Source organism: Mchenga conophoros, linkage group LG14 (assembly GCF_057382185.1).
Source record: "Mchenga conophoros isolate Kocher_MC1m ecotype Shallow Benthic linkage group LG14, M_conophoros_male_GT1.1, whole genome shotgun sequence".
NCBI classification, from domain to species: domain Eukaryota; kingdom Metazoa; phylum Chordata; class Actinopteri; order Cichliformes; family Cichlidae; genus Mchenga; species Mchenga conophoros.
Genome location: NC_140539.1, coordinates 17,343,529 through 17,368,027, shown reverse-complemented (window position 1 = coordinate 17,368,027; position 24,499 = coordinate 17,343,529). Strand labels below are relative to the sequence as shown.

Genomic DNA, 24,499 nt, shown 5'->3' with positions numbered 1-24,499 from the left:
TTCTAGCAGCCACAGTAATGTTAATCCATTTTTTGAAATTCAGGCGTGCGGTAGGGGCAGGGGGTGTGTGGTGGAAACAAAGTTGCTCTAATCTTCCCACATTTGTTTTCCTTGCCTCAAGCTTAAATGCAAGACGAGATTGTTCTGCACTCATAATTGCTGGTTGCTAAAGTTCCCTTCTCATGATTTGATGCACAGCTAATCCAGTTTTCAGGTAGCATGTGTACGAGGCGCAGTCGTTTCACCCAGAGCCACTTGAGTTAAATGTGTCATTTTATCACACATCAGCTGATAGAGTTCAGAGTCACTCCACATCAAGGTACTTTTAAATCCTCAGTCGCAACGTCATGTGCGAAATGCCTACACATTCATAGACTCCCATACACTTGTTTGTGCATGTGCAGATTATCTAAAAGGAACATGTTGTTCTTTCGGCCATATTATGTTTATTCCCACAAGAACACACAGAAAACAGATGACATTCAAGGAATGAAAAAAATGACCTCACTTGAATGATAAATATACTAAGGTGCCAAAATGTCATAGTGAAAATCATTTTTAAAAAAAGGCATCAAATTAAATAAAAGAAATTACCCAAAAAATGGGGGGTTTTCTTTTGGTGATTTTAAAATTGCACATCATGTGACAGTATACTGTAGAATGAATGTAGAATTAATTAATGTATAATTTGGCTGACTAGAAAATACCCTGTTTTTCCTGTTACCTCATCCATGCAAGCTCAAGTGACCTTCAAGGACAAGTCTAAAGTTTAAAGGACCATAAAGTATATAATGTGAAACATCTAGGGCTTGTGTGATGGTGGTGAATTTGCAGACTGAATGTGTGTGCTCACTAAAAAAGTGCCAGATTATAGGGCAAAAGCTGAGGGTGACCTTCAAAGGGGGGAAAAAAGAACAGCAATAAGTTAGCCAGATGCTAAAGTCACGAAATAAGACATCCTGTTTATATCTTTAGTATATTTAGCTTTAATGCAGCTGAAAATATCAAGGTTGATTATCTGTAAGCTTTTAAAACAAACAAAAAAAAAACATAAAAAGGATACATGGAATATTACATTTTGCTTGAGGAGCATTTGAAATTGTCATATATAAAAATCAAGAGCATTTCAAATAGGATTTGAGCTTGAACATTACATATAAGTGTTGAAAGCTATATCTGGATGTTAGTTTTAACTAGAACTGACATGCATTAGCCAGTGGCGGTGGCTAGGTGGGAGGGTAGGGTAGGTCAGTGTGGAGTCCCCTTTATAAAGAAATTGTGCTTTATGTACCAGGGGCTTGAAATGAAAGCTTCATTTGCTGCAGTGGGCAGGTGAATTAAATCTTTAACCAACCATACCGTAGCACATTTATGCAGTTTTGCCAGCATTTGCCTTGTTGTTATTCTTAGTTTAAAAACCTGAAAATGGGTAGAAAATGAGGTACTAGCTGGTTTGTTTTGGGTCAAGGCTCCCAGTGTGTCGAGGACAGAATTAGACATCTATAACGAGAGACAGCACAGACGTGAGAAAAAGTGCGATCAAAGAAAATAACACTGGATTGTGGTTGCCGGCACACATTGCCTTCATAATGTTCTTATTTGTTTGTGCATACTTGAAGACTCTTTCCTTCTAGGTGAGTGAGATTTCTGACGCAGAAGAACAACAGTGACAGAGAAAGGATAATAATCTCCTATATTAAATCAAAAAAATTGCAGATAACAAGGTTCCATTACCACACAGAAGCTGCAGTCAGACACACGAGCTGAGTTATGAGATTATGCTTTAACGAAGCTGAATTAACACACTCTAAAATGAGAATACTGGATTCATAATAAGCCCATGGTAAGCTGTCATGGCTACCAGTTTCCGCTCAAGTTTACATTATACAACTTGAACTGTCAGAGTTATAGCAGTAAGTGGTCATTATTGTATATAAAAACACAATCTGAACCCCCCCACCTGTAAGTGTAGATATAGATACTGTACATGTGTTTCTCTGTATGTGGACTATTTGTCTACAAAACCAATCTATACTATAGATTGACACTCTAGTAGAGGAATATTGCATGAGTTGGTGGCTGGAGATATGTCTTTTATCTCTGAGTGCTGCAAAGGACCAAGCCGGCCATTGACCAAATGAAACCATATAATGTCATATGTCTTTATCCAAGGTTTTCTGGGCTTTTAGCTGTCAAACCCATCAGTCAGACAGTCTGTCAGCAAGTGGGAGCTCCTCTAAAGCAGCGGCTGAGCCATTGGTCTCCCCTCTGTCACCCCCTGAAACCCTCTCTTCAATCTCCTCATCTTGGCTCAGTGGATCCTGCTGTGACAGTCGGTTTAGGGGGTCAAACGTATGCATTTTGGGTTCAGGGCTGAGGAGGGAAAGCTGTGGCAATAACGGCTCCTCGCGAAGTTTAGCCGCCATCTCCTTGGCGCTGCAGGTGGGTGTGTTGGTCTCATAGACATCGTGGAAATTATTGTAATCTACCTCGTAGAAGCCCTTCTCTAAGGATAGCACTGGAGTGAAGCGGTAACCCCACAGGACCTCAGTGTCCAGGTACGAACTTCTTGCCTGACACGTCATCCCTGCCAAAAGGTAAAGACAGGTGTATGTACACACACAAACATTCACACAAAATCAAAGAGCACACACGACAGTCCGAGGGGTCCATACATGAGAAACCAGAGAGCCAAACACACACAACCAGAGTGGATAGGTAAGCACACAATGACATAGAAAGAGGCATAGGGAGAAAGAGCATCAGTTAATTATTCATGGTTACAAAAGAACAGCAAAGACGTGCATACTGTTTTCTCTACACTCCTATCATCAGTCTCCAATCATATAACTAGAGTATTTTTTTAAACACTGAAGTATTTGGCAAGTTTGTTGAGTTTACACATAAAAAAGACTGTATATATTCCATTAGTTGTGTTTTAATAGTAAGCAAATCTGAATAAAAATAGTACACGTCACATGCCAATATTGTGTGTGCACATGCTTTGATAGTCAAAAGGCAAAACAACTACGCATTGATTCATTTAAATGCTAAAGGCACATGTTAATTGCATGTTTGTAGCTTTTGCTCAGTAAAGTATTAAAGTATGGTTTAACACTGTGGCTTAACACAGGTGTGTTACTCAAATAGCAACAATAAAACCTTGGTGTAAGTATAAGACTTGGGAGGCAGCATTCACAATATATTTTATAACAGCATTTCTGCTTGCAAAAGTGTAACTGGTAACACTAACAATATATAAATAACGTCCTCATTTTATGTTTGACAGCGTTTTAGTAGGTAAAGGTGAATGGCTTGGACATGAATTGAGCTGTGGTTTGGGGAAGGCCTCGAAGGGGACTGAAGAGGAAGAATTGAAAAGGGGAGGGACGGTAGGGCACGTAAACAAGATTGAACAGCTTGTAGGACTGGGGGAACCTATATAGATGAGAACCAGAAGGAGCAGTATGGAGGCGTGGTCCGGCTCGTGAAATTCCGATACTTAATCTCCAACTAAATAGCATTCCTTTTTGATGAGCTACATCCATGGTCTTGTTATTATACATGGTGGATGTGTGGCACAGCTACTGAAGCAGTGCAACTGTAAAAGTCCCTTTGCATGTTTTCTTTTATGACAAGTGCAAATGTCTGCTCATGTTTACATATCATTTGTAGGGCTGAGAAAACTGGCTAACCTAAGTCGAACTCTTGCTATCGTTGTCATTAGTTATAACTGTGTTTTTCTTCCAGTGTAGGTAGCTGGTGTGAAATAGCCTTAAAAATGTGAGCTGCAGAAAGTTAGTGGTGCAGTTAATACGTTCTTGTTAATAAATTAAATATGACCTAAAGCTAAATAGCAGCTAGCATCAGAAACCACTGCATTTTTTTTATTGAGGAAAAAATAATAAAACAGTATTTCACCATACCTCCTCATTGATAACTTTAAAGCAATTTTAAAATGAAGCATTTCAATATTTAATCATATAAAGTTGGGCTCAGTTGGGCTTATGAACATCCTAACCATTTCTCTGTGACAGTTTGGCTCTTCTTTTACGTCTTGGCAAAGGGGTGCCATACCCAAATAACTTATATTTACATAGATTTGTTTGAAATACTGCTCTTGGAATCTGCAGTTGTTTACTCAATATGCCTAAGGCTTATCAAGTTAAAAGGCATTATATAACCTTCAAGTGTTTGTATAGATTTGGGTCTGTATAGATGTGCTTTTGTCCTTGCATGGAACAAAGAATTCCAAATTGTATGGAAACCTGTCCACGCAATTTGTTTTTCAATAAAGATGTGTGCTGTACAATCATTCCACCCAGGAACAAAGAACAGTTCAAAGAAATCATTAAAACCCCAAATTACCATGGCATTCGTGCCCACAGTGAATGCATATAAACTTCTGACAGCAAAGTAAGTTTTCCCACTTCTCAGTATTCTGTCTGTTTTTATATCAGCAGCTTTGAAAAGTCTGCGTCAATTAGCTAATAAGACTTACAGCTTTTAAAATAGCCACAAAATAATCACTGCCACAACTTTCCAAGCTGGAGCAATCATTCACACGCTCGATATGTAGCTGTATATCACTTTAAACTGCAAACATCTGACTTTCCATCGATAACCTTTGAAATAAATAATCTGTATGTATGTAACATCCCCAAAAACATCAAGCATGGGATGAAACTGATATGGTATCTAGTGTGAGAGGAGAGGCTTTTGCACATTTTCTTCAGCTTTCCCTCTGGATATGAGTGGCCTACTTTCCACATTTAACTTGTGAAATATAGCATCTTTCAGTTCCTAATGACAAGAGATTCTATAGTGTATTTTAAGGTTGTTGAAATAGTATTTGATGTGTTTGTTTTAAAGCCCTAGTTTAGTAGTCTAAATCCATTAAGCTGTTCAATGAAGATCCTTAGTACCTTCTCCTGTTGGCATGTAGTGGTGCACAGGCTTTGTCATGACTGTCACAAAACAATATTTGACTTTATATTGGCCTCGTGGAAGATAGAGACTTCACAGATATAATTACAGTATTTTGCTAATGAATTAATTTAGTCCCTATTGTTGTGATCAGATAGTACTCCCCCCCCCCCTTGTTTATTAGCCATTTTAATAAACAAAGACCCTCCTGATAGCCATGTGTAGATTGTTATTGTAAATTTCATTGTGATACATTATAAATATACAGTAAAAAAAACAACTGATGTTTCTTTTAGGATAATTTGGTCACTTCTGCAGAAGCAGTATCTGGAGATTTCTACAGCTTGTAAAGAGGACTCAGATTTGTTTCATCCATACAGTGAGTGCAACGAGTACATTTCCTCCAAAACAATGCCGCACAAATGTAGTAATCAGGGTGAATTAAAAAAAAAGGATTTTCCAAATGGAAACCATATATTTCATTGGTTTCCATTTGGAGGTGCAACTTTAAGTCTCATGGTATCATGCCTGCTGGAAAATGGAACAGATTCTTTTCCAAAGGAAAAAGGCTACCATGGAAAACTGCCGTCATGGAAAAAGATCATGACCTGTGAGCATACCATGACTTGAAATCCAGGTGGAAACGATTTGTTGAACTTGACATATCCTTACAGTAAGTGACAGTGATAGAGCCTAGAACATCATTGACACATAATGTATTAGTCTCTTCTAGGTGATTTTGTTTACTACCAATGTGTCCATCATGCAAATAGTTGTAGTAATCTTGCTAACGGATAAACCATATAAACAGTATCATCAAAAAAGTTAAATTGTAAAGGTCAAGTTGAAGGTTGTAACTTGACCATGTGTCTTGACTCTTTTGTTTTTGCCCTCAAGGGTTCCTGTCAGTACACACGTGTCCTCTGATGAACAAAGATGCTGAGGGCTTATCTTGTGACTTTCTTTCTACTTTTTGTTTGTGGGCCGAGGCAAAAACCTTGAGACAATCGACCATCCTTCTTCAATCTGAAAATCTGCTATTAAACATGCTCTAATGAACTTAACTGCTGATACATAGGCTGCAGGCTTTGTATTGTAAATCAAGAATCAGCCTCTATCAAAGAATCACAAATGATGACCAAACAAACAAACAAATAAACATAAACAATGAAAACCAACCAACTAAGTAAATAAAAAAATAAATAAGTAATGACTCCTGAAATGTCATTCTAAGCTTAGTTATTGTTTGTATTAAACTTTAATGGCCCCATCTCAGTGTTTGAAAAGATTGTTTGCTTTATATTAATTCTGGCAGCCTACAGTCATATTCACTTTTTTTCTTTTCATTTGTCTCTCTTTTCACCATTTGAAATCATATTTGTGGGTCCTGCTGCAGATATCGGTTTTATGAATTTTCTTGCAAAGTATAAAACAAAAAACAGCAGTGCAGACACCGTTGTTTTCACAAGCAACAATGATGATGATGCAATATTCTTTCTGTATTCTGAGAACTGGCATAAAAGAGGGTTTATTTTATATATAAATATTGTGAAGGACACAGGGGACAAACACACTATGTTCAGTTCAGTTTAGAAACACTTCTCATAATGACAGCAAAGTTTGTTGTTAGCAACATAGTGTATATGACTGGGCCTCCATCACAGCAAGTACTAAATAGAATGAAGCATGGTCACGTACAGTTTTAGTTTCCTAATATAAAACATCAAAACTGCATCTGCTGTATGTTGCTGACAACAAACCTCTAGTGGCTTTATTGTTTTAAAGTACCGCAGTGAGTGTTTTGTGAGTGAAGATGCTGTATGACTTTATCTCTTACATAGCTGTGGAGGAGTTTTGACCCACTCTTCTTTATAAAGGTGTATCAGTTCATCAAGGTTTGTGGGCCTGCATTTATGCTCAGCTTTCTTAAGTTCCTGCCACAGGATTTCAGTCAGGTTTAGGTCTTTTCTTTTTCAGCCATTCTGTTTGATTCTTTCTACTTGGGTTCATTGTCCTGTTGCATCACTCAGTTTGGGGCAAGCTTTCACTGTAGGACAGACTGACTCACATTTACCTCTAAAATACTTCGGTATGCAGTACAGTTCATGGTCTACTCAATGACTGCAAGGTGCTCAGGGACTATGAATGCAAAAAAAGCCCATATCATTAGCCCTACACCACCATGCATTACAGTTGGTATAAGGTGTACGTGTGGATATGTTGTGTTTGGTTTTTACCAACATGGTGCTATGCATTATATCCAAACAACTTGCTCTTCTTTTTTCAGTTTCTTTGAGCCTTGCACAATCTGACCTTGGAATTAATTTATTGGGATATCTACTCTTGGGAAGATTGGCAGCTGTCTTGAATGCTTTCCACTTGTGAATGATCTTTCTCACAGGAGATGATCAACTTTATGCCAAATTGACTAGATTTAGGATCATTGCTGTATTGTCGCAGGGCCATTACCTTACAATCTGAATCGCCTTGAGGCCACTGTTGTTTTAATTTGGTGCTATATAAGGAAAATCTAACTCAATTGAATGTATTTCCTCCAAACATTGTTTTAAACTGAGTGTTTCAGACCTGACAAATACCTAAAGCTCTACCTTTTAGGTACACACTTGCTGATGATCACTTTATCAAGTGCATTTAATTAGGAGCATCTAGCTGCTACTTATTCTCTGAGTTTATATGGAAACATCAAGGGTGTACCTTTTATATTCAAGTGTTTCAGAATTTTGGCCATTGTTTTGTTTGAATAAACTGTGTAATATATATTTCCTGCTTTGCAGTTCATCTAAGGCACTGTTATTATTTCTTATCATATCCCAATATGTAAAACTTTAGAATTTAAAGAGGGTGTACTTTCTTTTTACCGTGACCGTACATCTTAAATCTAGAGTCTGACTCAAAGTCACAGCCAGAGTGCAGCCAATGAGGAAATTACAAGCAAGGCACACTTTACTAAATTGGGTGCATAAAACGTAGTGCATACACATGTAATACAATTTGCTCCCATGTTTTTAATAAATGTTGCCCCACATTTCCATAATTCTTGGCCACAGGATTCATTCCAGTGTTTTGATTCTCATTAAAGAAGCCACCCTCCAAAATGGATTATTGAATTGCACTGGACTGTGATGTAATTGAGAAGAGACTTTCCTCAAAAGTGCAACTTTGTAAAGGGATATTTTCCCAAAATCAGTCAAGACACCAACAGCGTCCTGTTTGTTACACCACAACATTTTGTAAAAGAAAAAGGAAAAAAAAGAAAAAAAGAAAGACGAATTTTACATCATTATTATTGTTATTAAGATAACTAAAACCTCCACTGCAAAGGAGGGTCAGCAAATTGCTGTTTGCAATCATTGAATGACTTCTCTCTCATGCTGTGTTGCAGCATAAAAGCTCAAACCAAGGCACCAGTATTCTCATGTCGGGTATGGCTATTTTGAGAAAGATAGATGGATATTTGTTAATTGAGTTAATACAATATGGATTGCATGTTTGAGTCTGCATGCCAATTAATGAAAAAAGACTGAATCATTTATTTGCACTTTGCACACAGTCTCTGTGTGCTCTTCTCATAGCTGACTGCACGGCAATGTTATTTGCCTACATATGGCGTACTTTCATAAAAACTTGATTGTACCTCATTGTCCCCCCTTTACAACAGGGCAGAGGTGTTTGTGCTGTTGACCAGGGAAGTTTGGATCTCTGCTCTTTGCAGCAAAATAGCTGGTGCGATGACCTCATTTTATGTGGGAGAAAGACTATCCTGTTGTGCTGGACTTCTCCATAAGCACTTATCACTTATATAGCATTTAACAGGCTCGTTAGTATCTACAGCTATGGATATGTAGGAAAGTTTTTCAATCAAATCACAACATTACCACTTTGGAATTTTCAAATAGGTGTCATAAAACTTTTTAAAAAAGGTTTTATTATTTTTATTAAATAGTATTATTAAAAAAGTATTAATAAGTACTAATAAGTACTACTACTACTACTACTACTAATAATAATAATAATAATAATAAGTATTAATAAGTAATTCCCATTAAGACTTTATAGAAAAGGGAGTGAGGGAAGCAGGGGTGGCCTATTTTTTTGTTTGTTTTTATTAAAGTAAAACCATTCCTTGCTTTCAATTAAATATGAAATTGATAGCTTTTGTTGCATCAGCTAAAGTGATCCAAAGTCTTGTGTAAGAATCTCATTCAGTTTAAACTTTATTTTAAACTCCAATTTAAATTTGGAATAAAAAGTGTGAACATGATTGCATAATTTTACTCATCTTATACTCATTAGACTCGGTTATTGTATCGTGACATTTTCCCACGATTTTAAGTTGACTAACTGTGAAGTGTATCATAAGCTGCTTTTATTTCAGAGAGCCGCTTTGTTATTGCAATTACACTTGAAAAGCAAAATTTGGTTTAATATGTCATGTTTGTGTTTTGCTTTTTTTTTAAAAACAAAAAACAACAACAAACAAATAATGTGGAAGCACCTCTTGTAAGTGATTTCCAGAGCCTTACTCACCATTATGCTGCACACCACAGGCTACACAGCTAACAAGTAATGGCTGCGAGAGCATGAAGCCAGTTTCACCACCCACGTATGTATCGCTTCCAAAATATACGTGACGACATCCACTTGAGGTCGTACGCAGGATATTTTGTTTATTAATGACTTTTTATTAACGACACGTAAAGCCTGGGCCTGAGGTAGCTTTCTGTCTGTCACTGTGTTCTTTCTCACGCACAGAATGAAAGTCTCACATACAAAAAAGGAAGTGGGGGAGGGCTGGTGGATGGTCAGATTAGTTTGTTGCCTAGCGGTCAAGGACAGTGACGACATAACCCCTGCATGATGCCATGGTCTCTGCCGGTGAAGCGAAAGGTGATTTAATGCCTGAGTCAAGTATCAAGCAGTGTGAGCAGGAAGTGGGATGACTGCTGGTGCTTTGCAGGAAAAAGGAAATAAATAAATAAATAAGATGAAATAGAGCAGAAATGTTCACACGAATGCAAAGCTGTGTCTGGTCATATTAGGTCATTTGATGGTTTGTTAGAATTTTCAAAAAGCCAACTGTGGCATCATCAGACCGCTAATCACTGTGTGTCTCCTTTACTCATGTGAAGTATGATGCAATCCAGTAAAGTAAATTAGTAGCATGTATAATTCAATTAATTTAAAATGAGTATATTGTAATAAGTCCTTCAACAAAGGCCATTAAAAAATGCAGGTTAGGCATATAAACAATACTTGATTTAGCCACAGGAACAAGTTAGATTGACAAATGACTTGTGTTGAACTTGTGGTCTTGACTGCAGTTTTAAGCTGGGAAATACTTTCTGGAACTTTACAGATACACCTGGTCATCTCTGCGCCATTAATGTAACCAGCCTGCAGCACTTTTCAGGACTGCTTGGTTTTTACCAAAAACACACGCCAACATTGCAGGTAGGTACGCTTCATTGAATTGAAAATAAACAGTATCAAAGGCAAAACTTTGAAGTAGCAACAGTAGAGATGCCGGTACAGATAAACATTTGTAAAGAGGTTTTAGAGTTTATTTGTCTGCCTCGGTTGAAGGAAGAAATATTTAGTTTTGCAGTTAAAGATTAAATAAAAGAACAGTCAACAACTGTTGTGGAATTAAGAAAATATACATTTCAAACAATTTATTGACTCTAAACTGACCCATATAGAATAGGAAAGATATAAAAAAATGTCTTCTATTTTTTAATGCATTATTATTAGGTTTTAATTAGTATCTCTGTCTTTCCATCATTTCCAGTAAGCAGCGCTTACTGGCAGGCTCACCTTTCCTCTTTCGCCTCTCCATCCATTAATCCATCCTAGCTCACTGCTTGCAACATTTCCTCATCTCTTTTTTTGACTTATCCTCATTTGTATGCCCTCCCATACTTCCTTTACCCCTTCCTGATAATCTTACCCCCTTCATACCTGTGGCCTCCACCATTCCCTCAAGAATAACCACAATCTCGAACTCCTCCTTTTCCATTTGCGCCAGGGACATTTCCCAGAAGGGGCTCTTCTCATTTATTTCATGAGAGATGATGAGTGGTGAGACCAAGAACAGCCGGTCATCCCCTGTGTCAAAGCCAATGTTGATGTCAGTCTGGTTGAGCGGGATGAACTCCCCCTCTTTGGTCTGCTGTGAGCGGATCAGCTTTGCTCGAATCGATGCCTCCACAATGTGAGAGTTCCTCAGGTCGCCCACCCGAAACATCAGGCACATCTTGTTATCTCGCACCGATATGACAGCGTTGTGTGAGAACATGAGGGTCTCAGCACGGTTCTTTGGCTGTGAAATCTTAACAAACATGCAGCCCACCATCATGGCATTGACAATGGAACCCAAGATGGCCTGCACCAAAAGTAGTATAATACCTTCAGGGCATTTTTCGGTAATTACACGATAACCATACCCAATGGTGGTCTCCGTTTCAATGGAGAAGAGGAAGGCTGAGACAAAACTATTAAGGTTCTCCACACAGGGGGTCCAGCCCTCCTCGTCACCATGCACTAGATCCCCACGGATGAGTGCGATCAGCCACCAAAGAAACCCAAAGAAGAGCCAGTTGACTACATAGACCAGTGTGAAAATAAAGAAACTAAGACGCCAGCGTAGGTCCACCAGCGTAGTGAACAAGTCACTGAGGTAACGGTAGGTCTCTTGCACGTTTCCATGATGAACGTTGCATTTACCATCCTTTTGCACGTAGCGCTGACGTGGCTTCTTCACTGGGTCGGCTATCAGGTGGGTTCGCTCTGTAGAGATCTGAGGCTCCCTCAAATGTTTGGGAAGCTTCTTCACCTATGTGAAAGAAAAAAGACAGAGTGCTAAAGTAAGGAAAAGAAAAACGGTCAAAGAAATTAGGCATGAAAAGACAGAATTAGAGAGATATTTTACCCGCATTGATTTGCTCTGAAGAATTTGTTAGGCATAGTGTGCTGGAAGATGTATGTGTTAACTATCACTGCAGTATGGGATTTTCTATCAGGTTTTGCTAAGCCACACTAGAGGTGAGGGAGAGAAGATAAGCGAGGCAAATCAAATTAAGAGCCGTTACAAAGTCACTTTGTAGATGTCTATGTATACACAGAGGGCAAAAAAGAAACAGAGAGTAAGGACACAACAAGAACACAAGGACACTCAAGCCTTTGTCTATGTTGGCCCAGCTCCAGCGAGGCAATCTGGCTCCACAACTGTGCCCTGCCTTCCTCCCTGTCCCTTGTGTTCTTTTGCACTCTATGGAACATTTGCAACCTCGGATAAGAACAGATCTACCACCATCCTTTAAAAGACCCTTTAAAAGACCCTAAAAAAACTGATGTATAACTAAAGAATCACCTTACACTTGTAGGCATTATTATAATATCATATTATAATATCATATTTTGTTGAGTTTATTTATGGTTAGAAAAGGCAATGCTTCACAATGTAGCTATAAATTCAAACATGATTTGGAAAAAAAAATGTTTTTTTGGCCTCCCTCTTACACAAATAAATACATAAAAGACCAACATACACCAAAGACAATGTTTTAAGGGACCTTTCAGAAAAGCACAGGGACTCTTTATTGAGACATTGACGCTGTCAGATCTCAGTTGGTAAATGAAATGATTGTGTCAAGACGAGACAACGATTGTGTCTCTTTCTGCTAATCTTACACCTGCAAACCATTTCTCCCCACAGCCACACGTTCATCAACAGGGAAGTTGCATCCATCATAGGGATGATCATTATCGTAGTTTAGTTGGAGAACAGCACAGTGTGAGCCACAAACAGTGTCCTTTTTGGTGCCTTTGATTGTAATGCCTGAAAAATAAAACCTGCCGGATTTTTATTTTAATTTTCAAATCGTATGTAATCAGTTTTTAAGGACCATTTTGAAAAAGAAGAATTGAAAGACTATTCTTATTGATCTGCATTGCAATTAGTGGCTTGATGACCGTGCGTTCACTAAATGTCAATGCGGTTCCTTATTACAGACCATAGTCAGGGAAAATGCATCAAACAGTCATGCAGAATGCAGTCGGCACACCGCTTTTTAAGGTAATGCTTTAAGCGTTTCTTCTCTACTGACAAGATGACTTGACGTATGGCCGTGTTTTCTCGAGTTGTTAAACGCTACTACAGAGGTTTTCAATGAAAGACAGCCAAAACAGGCCTTTTCATTTCCACTCTTTGAGCTGGGTTAATTGAGTGATAGATGAAGACATCACAGCTAGTGCTGCCCAAACTCCAGCCTTTGTAGTCAATACTGTCCCTGGGGGTGATGGCTCTTAAAACAAATTCATTAGCTGTCTCTGTTTGGCACTAGTAAGTACTGGGAGTTTTCTCTCACTGAGCCTCGCCAGACAAGGTTGAGTAAGCTGCATAAGTTTCAATCAGCTTGGGAATTCAGGATGGATAACAACTCCACTAGTTATTTGGGATGGCTGTTTTTTTGGTCATTATCTTCACTGCCAGGTAAACTGAATTAAACACTTATTTAAACTACTAAAAAAATTACACTTTGGTAGCCTTAATTCATGTTCATATTACTTATTTTATCTATTCAATAATTCTACAGCATATCTACTTTATAGGGTAGATAAATTCTTAAGTTCTTGAGCATTTCCATAATGCTTTCCACAATGCTTTGTTTTCAATGTCAGAGCTTTCCATATTATTCATTCTTATCTTCTCTCTATATATCTCTCATCTATTTTTCTACCCCTGCTTTCCCAAAAACGAGGTCTCACCTCCACTCTCTCATATAGTTTCTCTAGTATTTCACAGTTAATCTCTCCCAGTTGTTTAAATATAAAGTAATACAGATTGGGCAAAATACAGTGTGTGTACTGTGCGAATACCTGTGCAGGGGTGACGCCTATCTCCATGTTGTGGTCCATTAGGACTCGGGAATCTCCTGCCATCCTCAGCTGGAGCTAACCTGTCGAAAATGAAAAAGTGCTTCATGGGATTTGTTATACTAAACATATTTCCAGAATGGTCATTTGTTTTTTTTTAAATAAACCAATGCGACAAACAATAAAAGGTCATAGCTATGTTACTGAAAGAGTACATACTGCATTGTAGGTACAATCTCAGGCTTTTTACATTTCAACCCCTAGGTATTGCATAACAGATACAGGTATTGCGTGAACACATTGCATTTAGTTGCATCCATTACTGAAGCTGATTTGGTCCGTGTGCAACTGTAGCAAGATTTGGGTGCTTTGGAAAATATGTTGGTCATAACTTTTGCAGACAGGATTTGTAGGCGCAGCCAGTGGTTTAAGGCTGTCTGGTTTATGTTCACAGGATCTCAACTCTGCTTTTTGTGGATTGTTGACCTCCAGCTTACACTGCGGCAGTTTTCCTTAGCACCTCCAGATCTGAGGCAGTGGTTTTAAGCTAAAAAAAAATGGTAGGTTCCAGACTGGGAAGGAGTTGTTGCACCAATAAAGTATCTCAGGCCTGGTTCAAAGGAGGGATGAGGGTCCAGCTTGAAATTAAGAGGTGGACTGGTGAGAATGAGAGGTGAGTTGAGTGAGTGTTGATTTGTTGTTTCTTCTTCACTCTTTTTTTTCTTCCCCCCACTAACTGTGTTTTTACACCATTCTGAATTTAATCATTAGTTATTATTAATCTCTGGCAGGGTCTTTACCTTGCAACATAAAGTACCTTGAGACAACTGTTGTTGTGGTTTGGCACTATATAAATAAAATCTAATTAAAACTGAATTAAACCACGCCTACAACATATAGGTAGAAAATGAAAGAATAACATCACCCATGAAAGTGCACTGTTTTACAAAATAGACTCAATAAAACAAACTTCAAATGGTTTCTAGGTTCACTCTTGGATCTCAGTAATTCAGGAAGTACTCAGAATAGAGATGGCACATTGAAAGAAGACAATTTGGGCAACAGCACGCTTCCTGGACACTTCTTAAGGCGAGGTGTTTTGAGCACCCAAAACACTTGGCCTGAAGAGGATACACTTAGGAGCTCATGTCTCATCTGGCCTGTGGCTGCATAGAAAGAAGGTGTGTCTCTGCTCAGACTGCTTCTCCAAGACCAGAACTCAGATAAGCAGAAAATGGATGAATGGCTTTGAAATCGCATGAATTTGTCATTATGTCAGGGTTTGCCAGATGGTATATTAAGAGATCACAGAAAGCTATAAGGTTAAAAAAGGTCAAGCCATTGCAGTTGTAATTGTTGCAATATATTTTTTCAAAAGTCTATATAAAGATTTCTTTCATGTAGGCATTTCCAGGGATGTACTTGTGGGGGGAAATTACTGTTATGGCAGCTTGACTTTGCTGCGTAGAAGCAAAAGTAAGCTTATTTTTGAAGAAAACAAAAGATATTCAAAATATAAAGGCACAAAATGTCTTTATTTTTTACCCCTGTTTAACTGCTTGTTAACCCAAATATCTAACCAACAAATCACAAGACAGCAGCTCAATGTATTTAGGAATGCAGACATGGCCCAGACATTCAGCTAAAGTTCTAACTGTGTCAGAAATGAGGAAGAAAGGTGATTTATGTGAATCTGAACGTGAGACAGCTGCTGACCTGCTAGGATTTTTCCCATTTTTCCTGACCTTTTTGTTTTTATATTGGTCAGTAAAACACATAAAATATCCAGTTAGTGGCAGTTCACTGGCATAAAATGTCTTGCTGATAGTAGAGGTCAGTGGAGAATGACCAAATGCTGACAGGGAGACAACAACAACTGAAAAACAAAGCAAAAAAACAAACAAACCAAACACTCATTACAATTAAGTTATGGAGAAGAGCGTCTCTGAATGCACAACATGAAGCAGATTGGCTACAGCAGCAGAAGACCACACAGGTCCCAATTATGTCATCAAAATTAGAAAATGCGTCTAGTTGTACCAGTTAAGTAATGCAGCCCATCTGAGTATTGTTGCTGATCCTGTTATCCCTTTATGACCACAGTGCACCCATCTTCTGGTGCCACAAAACTCCAGTCACCTCAAACTGGTTTCTTGAATGACATTGAGTTGAGCTTTAATCAGTGAGAACACAGCCATATGTATTTATTAGTATTTAGCTCAAAAAACTGCTGTAGGTGATCACCGCCAAGAAGAGCTAGCATCATGGCCGCACGCTGCTAGTTAATGAACACAGCACACTGCCAAACTAGAGCACTGAACGTGCCAAAATGTTTGCTGACAGTGTAGTTTGCATGTTTTACCAATAACTGTACTGGCAATGCACTATCTGCATGTAGCAAGTCAAGCATGAATATTTTTTCACGGTTATGTTTTGGTATACACAGCGCAGGGAACATTTGAGGTCAAGACTGAATCACAAGACAGGATGTGAGCATTTGTTACATAAACCTAACCACACTGAGGATATCAGCTGTGAGGCTGAGCATTTCCATGAATTCAGTTTCTTGTAAACTAGGTTTGACAAAGCAAATCATTTGTGCATCATTTCATGCACAAAATAATGCACACAAATGGAGGACGTGAGGGCAAAAGTCAGCACCTGAACAACCCTGATGTGCTCGCTTAATTTTATTTCCAGTTCAGACTCATGAAGTAAATATTAAATATTTGACTATAACCACCAAACAAGACCTAAGTAAGGGATTAGCTGACCTCATCACGCTGGAGGTGACCCAGTGCCCAATGCTGACCAATTTGCCTGGATGATGAGGCTCAGCTGCACATTTTTATTTTAATGATGTCATTTTCCCAAAGAGCAGGCTCCTCATCGCCATCGTTGCCAGTTCTTGTGACTGTGTGTACCCACTCGCACACACTGCTCTCTCGATAAAAAACGAAACAACAACAACAAAAAACCCCGAACACTGCTTTCACTCTATTCATCATCCTGCCCATTAAATTTAATGATTATTCTCCTAATCAGTTAGTGGCAGAGAAATAAGCACCTTCAGCTGTTTCCTTCCCTTTACATTCATTCCAATATAAAATGAGCATACATATTTTCTTTGTGGTTGTTTTTAGCACAACTGAAGCCAGTAGGTGATGTGCTGTGACAGCCTCCGGTGCAGTGTGATGCGGTTTTAAAGAGCTTTTCCTCTGCTGTTGAGTTGTATTACAAAACAGGTATTTTTAAACATCTGTTGTGTGAGGTCCAAAGTGACAGGGAAAGTAGAAAGGGAACACTTTGAACGTCTCCTGAATGATGTGGGATTTAATTACTGCCACTACTATAATTTTAGAGGGAAGTGGTGTGTATGTGGGGTTTCAGATGAAGCCCTAGTTTTGGAAGCAATCTTACTACACCTTTGGAGCCCCAAAAGAGGCAATTAATTTATAGAGCCCCTGGGTGTTATTTGAAAATCAGATACTTTTAATTTGCTCAAAGAACAAGGGATACACGGGGCCTTGAAAGTAACCAAGCAAAGGAACAGTAAATTACCTTTGTGGCTCGTTCTTGACCTTAACAACACCTGACATTTCTTTGCCATCTGTCTTTGATGTTACTTTATTTGATCACTGACAAACGAGGGGAGGGAATACAAAAGCGAGCACAGGGGAAGTGAGAGGACCACGTCACAAACCAGATCCACACAGGAATGTAGTGTTGACAATGTTCGTCCAAAGCAAAGGGCAGAGTGACGTGACAGGCATCTGAGCAGAGAAAACACAGACAGACAGACAGACAGACAGACAGCAGAGGTGCGCACAAAGCTTTCAGCATAACTTGCTGAATACATTGCAGGGGTTGCAAGGTCTCACTTTCTGACTCGTTTTTTTTTAGGTTCTCCCATGAATTAAATATGATTCCCCAGAGATTTGTGAACTCCAGACCCGTGTGCGCTTTCAGAAAGGCTGTAATTGCAGTGTCTGCTCGCGGTTGCAGATTCAACAAGCCCGAATGAGAAGTGTTCGAAATGGATACCAGCTGGGGTGTTTTATCTCAGCGCTTTAAGAGGGTAACAAGCATTTATCTTGTTACCCGAAGAGTGACTGGATGCTTTGGTTGAATTGTGTTTGTGTCCTGATAACAAGAGCACTCATCTATTGTGTTTAAAGCCAAGAGGTACTAGTAAACCAGGCAACTTGCCTCCTAAGGGATATCTACACTACATATATTTCCCTTATTTGCTGACACCGCATGCTATAAACAATTATCCATACAGAGCGCAGCAAAATGTGTTTTGTTCTTCGTCTAACCTGTAGCAAGCACTATAATTTCCCCTCAGGGGCTGACTGGTACTGAATAGAATTTGCTTTGTGATTTAATTTCCTATATTTTCCTGAACTTCAGAAACTTGTATTGTCAGCTTTGTGAAGTAAGAGCGAGCTTGTAACTGAGCTAAGAGAGGTTCACATCAATACTAATCACCAACATGCAAATAAAGCCCTTGAATCAGATCCAATCCTGAATTATAATTCTTACTTGATCAACTGTTTGGTTCAGTAATCTCCCAATTTCTTCTTTATTTCACATTATGTGGAGATTATCGATTGTGCTTTCCTTATTTCCTGTCTGAAAGCTTTGCAATTGTGCTTATTTTGGAAATGCTGACGCTCGCCCCAGTCAGGAATAACTTTCAGGATCCAAAATAAAAGATAAAATCTGCAGTATTTTTAATACAAATAAAACAGCATGCATTTTTAGTGACTTCACACTAGACTTTTACCTGACAGTGGTGCTTCATTTCACCATTCCTCATTGACCTTTCTGCTGAGCATGACAGGGTTACAAATGGCAGCAAGATATGCAGCAAACACAGCAGTATCCCTTAGTTCAACGGTAAAAACAGGACTATTGGAGGATCTCATCCATAGATTTTGAGCTCATGGATGAGTGTTTTCTGTTGTTTCATCAAAAAAAGAAAGACAAATGGTGCTGATAGTGAGAAAAATAAATAAAAACACAGGCTGAGGATGAAGAATAAGAAAAAATAGAATAAAAAGAGAAGAAAGGCAGATGTTGCTAATTTTGTGAAGATGTTTTTAGGATTATCTTAAGACATTAAGACGTCAGCTAGATTTAGGTTTACCAGTCCCTGCATGGTAAAGATATCTGCACTGGTAGAGTCTTTCTACAGGAGCACAAGAGCTTTGTATTTGCTTGACTGTCCACGCTTCTCCACTCCTCCCTTCAGTCATGGTTACTGGACCTGTCATGATTATCCAAGGCTAAGACTGGCCCATAAAATAACATGGCTTCATCCCTATCTCTGCTCACTTATGACACTTTGAGGTCGGGCAGGTCAAATGACTAAAAATGTCCCCAGCTAGTTTGTCTCCAGGCTCTGCAAACACACACACGCACACACACGAACTTACCAACTTACCATGTACCATTTTCCCATTATGCCCGATAGTGAGCTGAGTGTATCCAGTTGTGCCCTTCCTTCGAATGACCTTCTCCGGAGTGACACTGCTGCACCAAGACATTCCATTCACACTGGAGAAATAATTTTCCTAATGATTCATCCCACTCTCTCACACACACATCCTTTGCATCACACCTTCCTTGATTGAGTCTTTTCACTACTGTACAGTTTTTACAAAAAATTCACCAAAGCCAAAAATGTCAGTCTTCCACTAAGATGAGCACCTTTACAAAAGAAAAAGTGATGGCCATTTCACATTGCTGCTGAAGTGGCAGTCGATGGGATTAAAACCCAACACCTACTGGAGCCAAATTGCACCCTCTTCAACCATGCTGGCCTGAAGTGTGAGAGACGTGATGGAAACAGAAGTGAGATGTGTGAGGCAGAGAGGTGGATATGCTCCCTAACACCCCCTAACTTCTTCTGTGCAGTCTATAAATTGGACCCACTGATACAAATTCTCTGCATCCAAAATCAGTCTTAGTGTACTCGCTTATTAATCCTCTGCCTCATCTAACTGTAGAGGACAGAACAGGAGGGGAAGATGAGGTGAAGTGAGGCCACAAGCATGGTAGGGGTGGGGCTGCAGAGCCGGGCAGCACATGGAGAATGGTGGAAGAGCCAAAGGTCATGATCTGGATCAGAATTCATAACATGCTTCACTGTGTCCCCGTGCTTGTCCCTTTGAGGATGCTCCTTCTCCATAGTCAGCACATACTAAGTCAGAATGAAATGAGATTAGGGTCTGTCAGTTGCATGTTAAAAAACAAAAAACAAAACAAACCCAAACCTTATTCCGGTATGTTGGGTATAGCAGCAGAGTAACAAGGTCTCTGCTCAGTTTTTTGCTGACGTGTCCTTCAGCGGAAAGCTCAAACCTCTGTTTCTGACAGCAGATGACATGCTGTGAGTGAGTCCAATCTGCATAAATGTGAAGCAAGTTGGTGTCGAAGCAAAAAAGCAGAGCAATCTTGAAAACATTCTTTCAAAAGATGTCAAATTAAAAAAGAACATGGTGTCACTCCATAGGCCTTAACCGTGCAGCACGTTGCTCTTGCATCTCTGCTAATGAATGGTAAATGTACGGAGACTTTGCAGATCCATCATCTTCCTCTTGGTGATGGATGCTCACATCCCGTGCATAAAACCTGATAAAAATCACTCTGATCCGATAGAACAGATCCGAGGTGTATTTACATTTTCATCCTTTTTGACGTTATTATTGTAATTTTTTTTCGAGTGCTCAAAATTAAGTATGTGCATCAGCAGTATGTGCTCTTCTGTATAAAAAGCTGTATTTATCACAATGCTGATTAATGCGCATTGTTCTTACGAAAAGAGAAAGGAAAAAAACATGGTTACACAATATGGATCAAATTTAGTCAAGCTGTCATTGTGTCTGCAAATGATATTGATGGGCATTTGTTATACTGGCCAAACAAAATAGCAGACTGGTGCATTTCAAACTAAACAACATCCAATTCTGCCAGCATGTCTGAAGACAGATATTTACAAGTACATGCACCATGTAAATGTCCCACAATGCAATTGCCCTTGTGTGATTTAGCTAACTGGCCTGGCTTGAAATGTTATCCACTGGATATGAGACATCAATGCACATCTCCTACAGACTGCAATGCCTGACAAAGGCAGCCATGTGCATAGTGCAAGCATTCTCCCTTAACATAGTAAATAAAGGATAGTGCAAGCAATAACCTGCTGCTAACAGAAAGGAGCGCGGCCCATCATGAACATGTCCACTTAACCTGGAAATGTGACAATTTTTCACATTTTTTAAAATGTAGCCAGTGACAGAGTACATTTTACAGTCCTGTTGTTAAAGAGGTAGCTTTGCAGCATTAGTTTTTAATCCTCTCACACCACCTGGACAGCATATGTTACTAGAAAGCTCACTGAGGGATGTTCAGAGCAAAGTGTCCTGAAACATCCAACAATTTTTAAAAGATTTCTTGGCAATTACCCACGTACAGAACAACACTGCATCAAGCTACAAGATCCCTAAAGCTGTTTTTTTCCCATTCATGATGGGTAACCCTAGGTATATGTAGAAGTGTAGACATGCTTTAATGTTTTTTATGTTAGTATAGGTGTGCTGGACAAAAAGACAACCATGACACAAAGCAGTGATCCCTGAAGCAGTCATCTCATTACCAAACACAGGGTGAAGGTTTATTTGTGTTGTGTGTAGGCTGGAGCAGCAGCAGTCTCATGCACTCTATCAACTTTATGTGTGATGAGACTATAGAGAAAACGCACGCTCTGTGAAGTTGTGGCAGAAGCAGAGAGTGTGCCATGTTATAAATCTGCTACATAAGCATTGTAGGTGCCACTTTAACATACAGTGGACAAGCACCGATTTCCATTGGTTGCAGATTTACGAGCACATAAACAGAGTGATTGATCTTCCTGAGGGAAAGACTAGATTATTTAAGAAATTGTATTCAGCACATCTGTCTCTTGCAAGTAACACAAGCATCAGATTGCTTGCATGTACAGCTCACAGAGTGGCGGGGCTTTGAATTATAGACAGTAGTTTATCAAGAGCACAAGCTAAAACTGAAGGAGAATTTATAGATGGCAACTAGTTCAGTAGGGCTGCATAAACAAGGCATCTTTATGTAGATCTATAAAAAAAATAAGATACTGTAATTCTGAGCTGCACTCGGAGATGGATGCACATTTTCCAGGGTGTGTGATACTAAAAAAAAAAAGAAAAGAAAAGATGCAAAAAGCAAAAGAAAGACAGACAAAATCTTCACGGCTGGCTAATCTCTTGACACAAATGTGCCACTGTGGTATTAGAGAATCGCGGATGTGGTTTTCTCCCCATCCCCTTGAGACACACAGTCTTAACAAAATAAACACATCCAATTAATTATTCACACTGTCTTGTCTTTTGAGAGTCTCTTTAGATCCTGCTGAGCATTATTCCTGCCCTTTGCCCTGTTTTGTCCACTTGTTAGGGAGATCTGAACACGGGCTTAGTAGGAGGGGGAAATGAGGTGCACAGCCATGAATTACAGTTGCAATGATAGCCCTATGAGGTCAAAGGCCTATCTACCAAAAAGCATTACATCACAGCAGTTCACACTTTCCATCTGCAGCCTTGAAATAGCAAATCACTGTTCAAGCAGATGCGAGAAGGGTCACGGTGAATTGCAGTGATTAAAAGTAACATCGAGTGTGGCAAATAAGCAGGTTTTTGTTGCAAATTTCGGCATTAGGATATCACCCCGGGCTTTCCCTTTTTCTGGGTTTGAGTTTGAGTGATGTGTAAAAATGTGGTTAATGATCAGAGCATCGGCTTTAGTATTCCTCCACATTAAAAAATCATGATCGAGTCTGCACATTGCCTTGACACCGTCTTCCCGATGTGCCTTGATGAGACGATACCAGGACAGACAGGAGCTTTAGAGATCAATTAATGTGACCATTAAGCCCGCTGCAATGTCATCAAAGTTTTACAGCAGCAACTCTTGAGATGTGTCTCCCAGAGAGTCCGCCATACAGTAAGGGAGGTTGGGGAAAAAAAGTGGGGTGCATGAGACATTAAAGCGAGCAGCTGTATAATCTCCAGGCCAGAAAAGAGGAATTATTTTCTCTTAACACTTTTGATGCAGTCTGCAATATTCATACCAGCAGCTATCACGACCCAGTGTCCTTTGCTTCATCTCCAACTTTTATAGAATGTAAAAAAAGAAACATGCAAAGCCCAAACATGCTGCGCTGCATGTTGGACGTGCGAGACCCCCTCCTCTACACACACGCGCGCACAGTCACACTTACAGTAACACACAGATGCACGTTCACTTTAGGTTCGCTGCTGCGCTTGTAAAACTCCTGCATTGTACTGAGAGAACTACAGCACGGAGCCCAAATAGGCACAAACAGTAGAAGCGTTGACAGGCTTTTCTCTGCTTGCGTCAGAGATATTCAATGCCTTTTTGATTACCCTGCCCCCTGCAATGAGGGGATGCATAGTGATGATCTATATATCACTGCAGTGACATAGGATTGGGGTGGGGGTAAAGGGGGGGGAGTGCAAGATGTGGTGATAAAGGTTATTGCTGAAGTACCATAAACATTTTTCTTTTCCCGGTCTCTTCCTCTTGAATTAGCTTACATGTTCTCTTTCAATCGGCCATTGCATTCGCTGTTTCTAAATAGTGGATATTGGATTCTCACAGTTTTGGATTTCTCCTTGTAGTAATGCACACTTTTTTTATTTGTCAATTCTCAAACAAATAATGCTGTCATGCTATGCCATTCGCAGTCAAACTGAGAGAAGACAGCTTGGACGAGGTGCCACGGTCGTATCATGCATCAATGGCTTTAAAAACCTCCCCTCTCCTCTTTTGCCTTCCTCTCCCTGTCTCTTCCTCTGCTTTTTTTTCCCTCCTCCATCGGCGGTGAACGACGCTTACCTTCAGGTCTCTGCAGGAGTAGCTGGCGGGCTCCCTTCGAGGCATTTCACAGCGGCTCTTCTTCCCAGGACTGCACGCTCCTTTCCTGGCTTTGTTCAATAAACAACAGCCCTCCTGCCTCCCTCCTGCCACCCAGCTCCTTCTGCTCTTCACCACTCTCTATCTACTCCTGTGTGAGAGGGGGGTCTGTCTGTGCTTGTGTGTGAGGGAAAGAGGGAGTGAGAGAGAGAGAGCTAGAGGTAGAGTGGATGCGAGAGGAGATGGGAAGGATGTTAATATGTATGTGTTTTTTTTCCTGTCTATTTTTCCTGTTCCTGTCTTCTCACTTCGACTGAGATTGTACTCTCCGTCTCTCGGGATTTGTCCTTTATTGGAGTGTATGTGTTTATGCCTGTTTGCACTGAGCATCAGTTTCAGTGTGTGTGTATGTGTATACATCTACCACATGGTTCCTTTTTTATCTGCTGCATAGGCAGAGAGAAATAGACTCAGAAAAGTCAAGTACAGTGAGAGGGAGGCAAAGTCAGATGAGGGTGGTGTATGTGTGTGTGTGTGTTTGGCTGCAGACAGGGAAAGAGCAGTCATGTACAGTAGTGTGGTATAATCAATTGCTCTAGAACTGCAGTTGAAAAAACACCCTGAGGGGTTGAGAGAGTCATAAAAAAGTAGAAACAGTGAAAAGAGATCTCATACAAAAAATAGCTGGAGCAAGACAAATAAGAGCTGAAAAGGGAAAAAAGAA

The 24,499-nt window shown here is 39.6% G+C and overlaps 1 protein-coding gene across 2 annotated transcripts; it reads right to left on the bottom strand.

Annotated features, from left to right (window-relative positions):
* Window positions 1-439: 439 nt before the first annotated feature.
* Window positions 440-24,008, bottom strand: kcnj5 (potassium inwardly rectifying channel subfamily J member 5). Of its 2 annotated transcripts, XM_085245584.1 has the most exons (4): window positions 23,758-24,008; window positions 13,825-13,904; window positions 10,906-11,779; window positions 440-2,587 (listed from the first exon to the last, which is right to left on the bottom strand). In XM_085245584.1, exons 2-4 carry the CDS (start codon window positions 13,885-13,887, stop codon window positions 2,202-2,204), a joined length of 1,323 nt encoding a protein of 440 aa, XP_085101710.1. In that variant the 5' UTR covers window positions 13,888-13,904; window positions 23,758-24,008; the 3' UTR covers window positions 440-2,201. The 2 variants fall into 2 exon arrangements, with proteins under 2 accessions (XP_085101710.1, XP_085101711.1); XM_085245585.1 differs by lacking the exons at window positions 13,825-13,904; window positions 23,758-24,008 and adding an exon at window positions 11,876-11,964.
* Window positions 24,009-24,499: the final 491 nt, after the last annotated feature.

Coding starts and splice junctions, on each gene's coding strand:
- kcnj5 (XM_085245584.1), bottom strand. CDS start 13,887: ATGGCAGGAGATTCCCGAGTCCTAATGGACCACAACATGGAGATAGGC. Junction 11,780..13,824: donor TAGGCGTCACCCCTGCACAG/GTATTCGCACAG, acceptor TCTTTCACATAG/GTGAAGAAGCTTCCCAAACA. Junction 2,588..10,905: donor GGGAATGGTGGAGGCCACAG/GTATGAAGGGGG, acceptor ACCTTTTGGCAG/GGATGACGTGTCAGGCAAGA.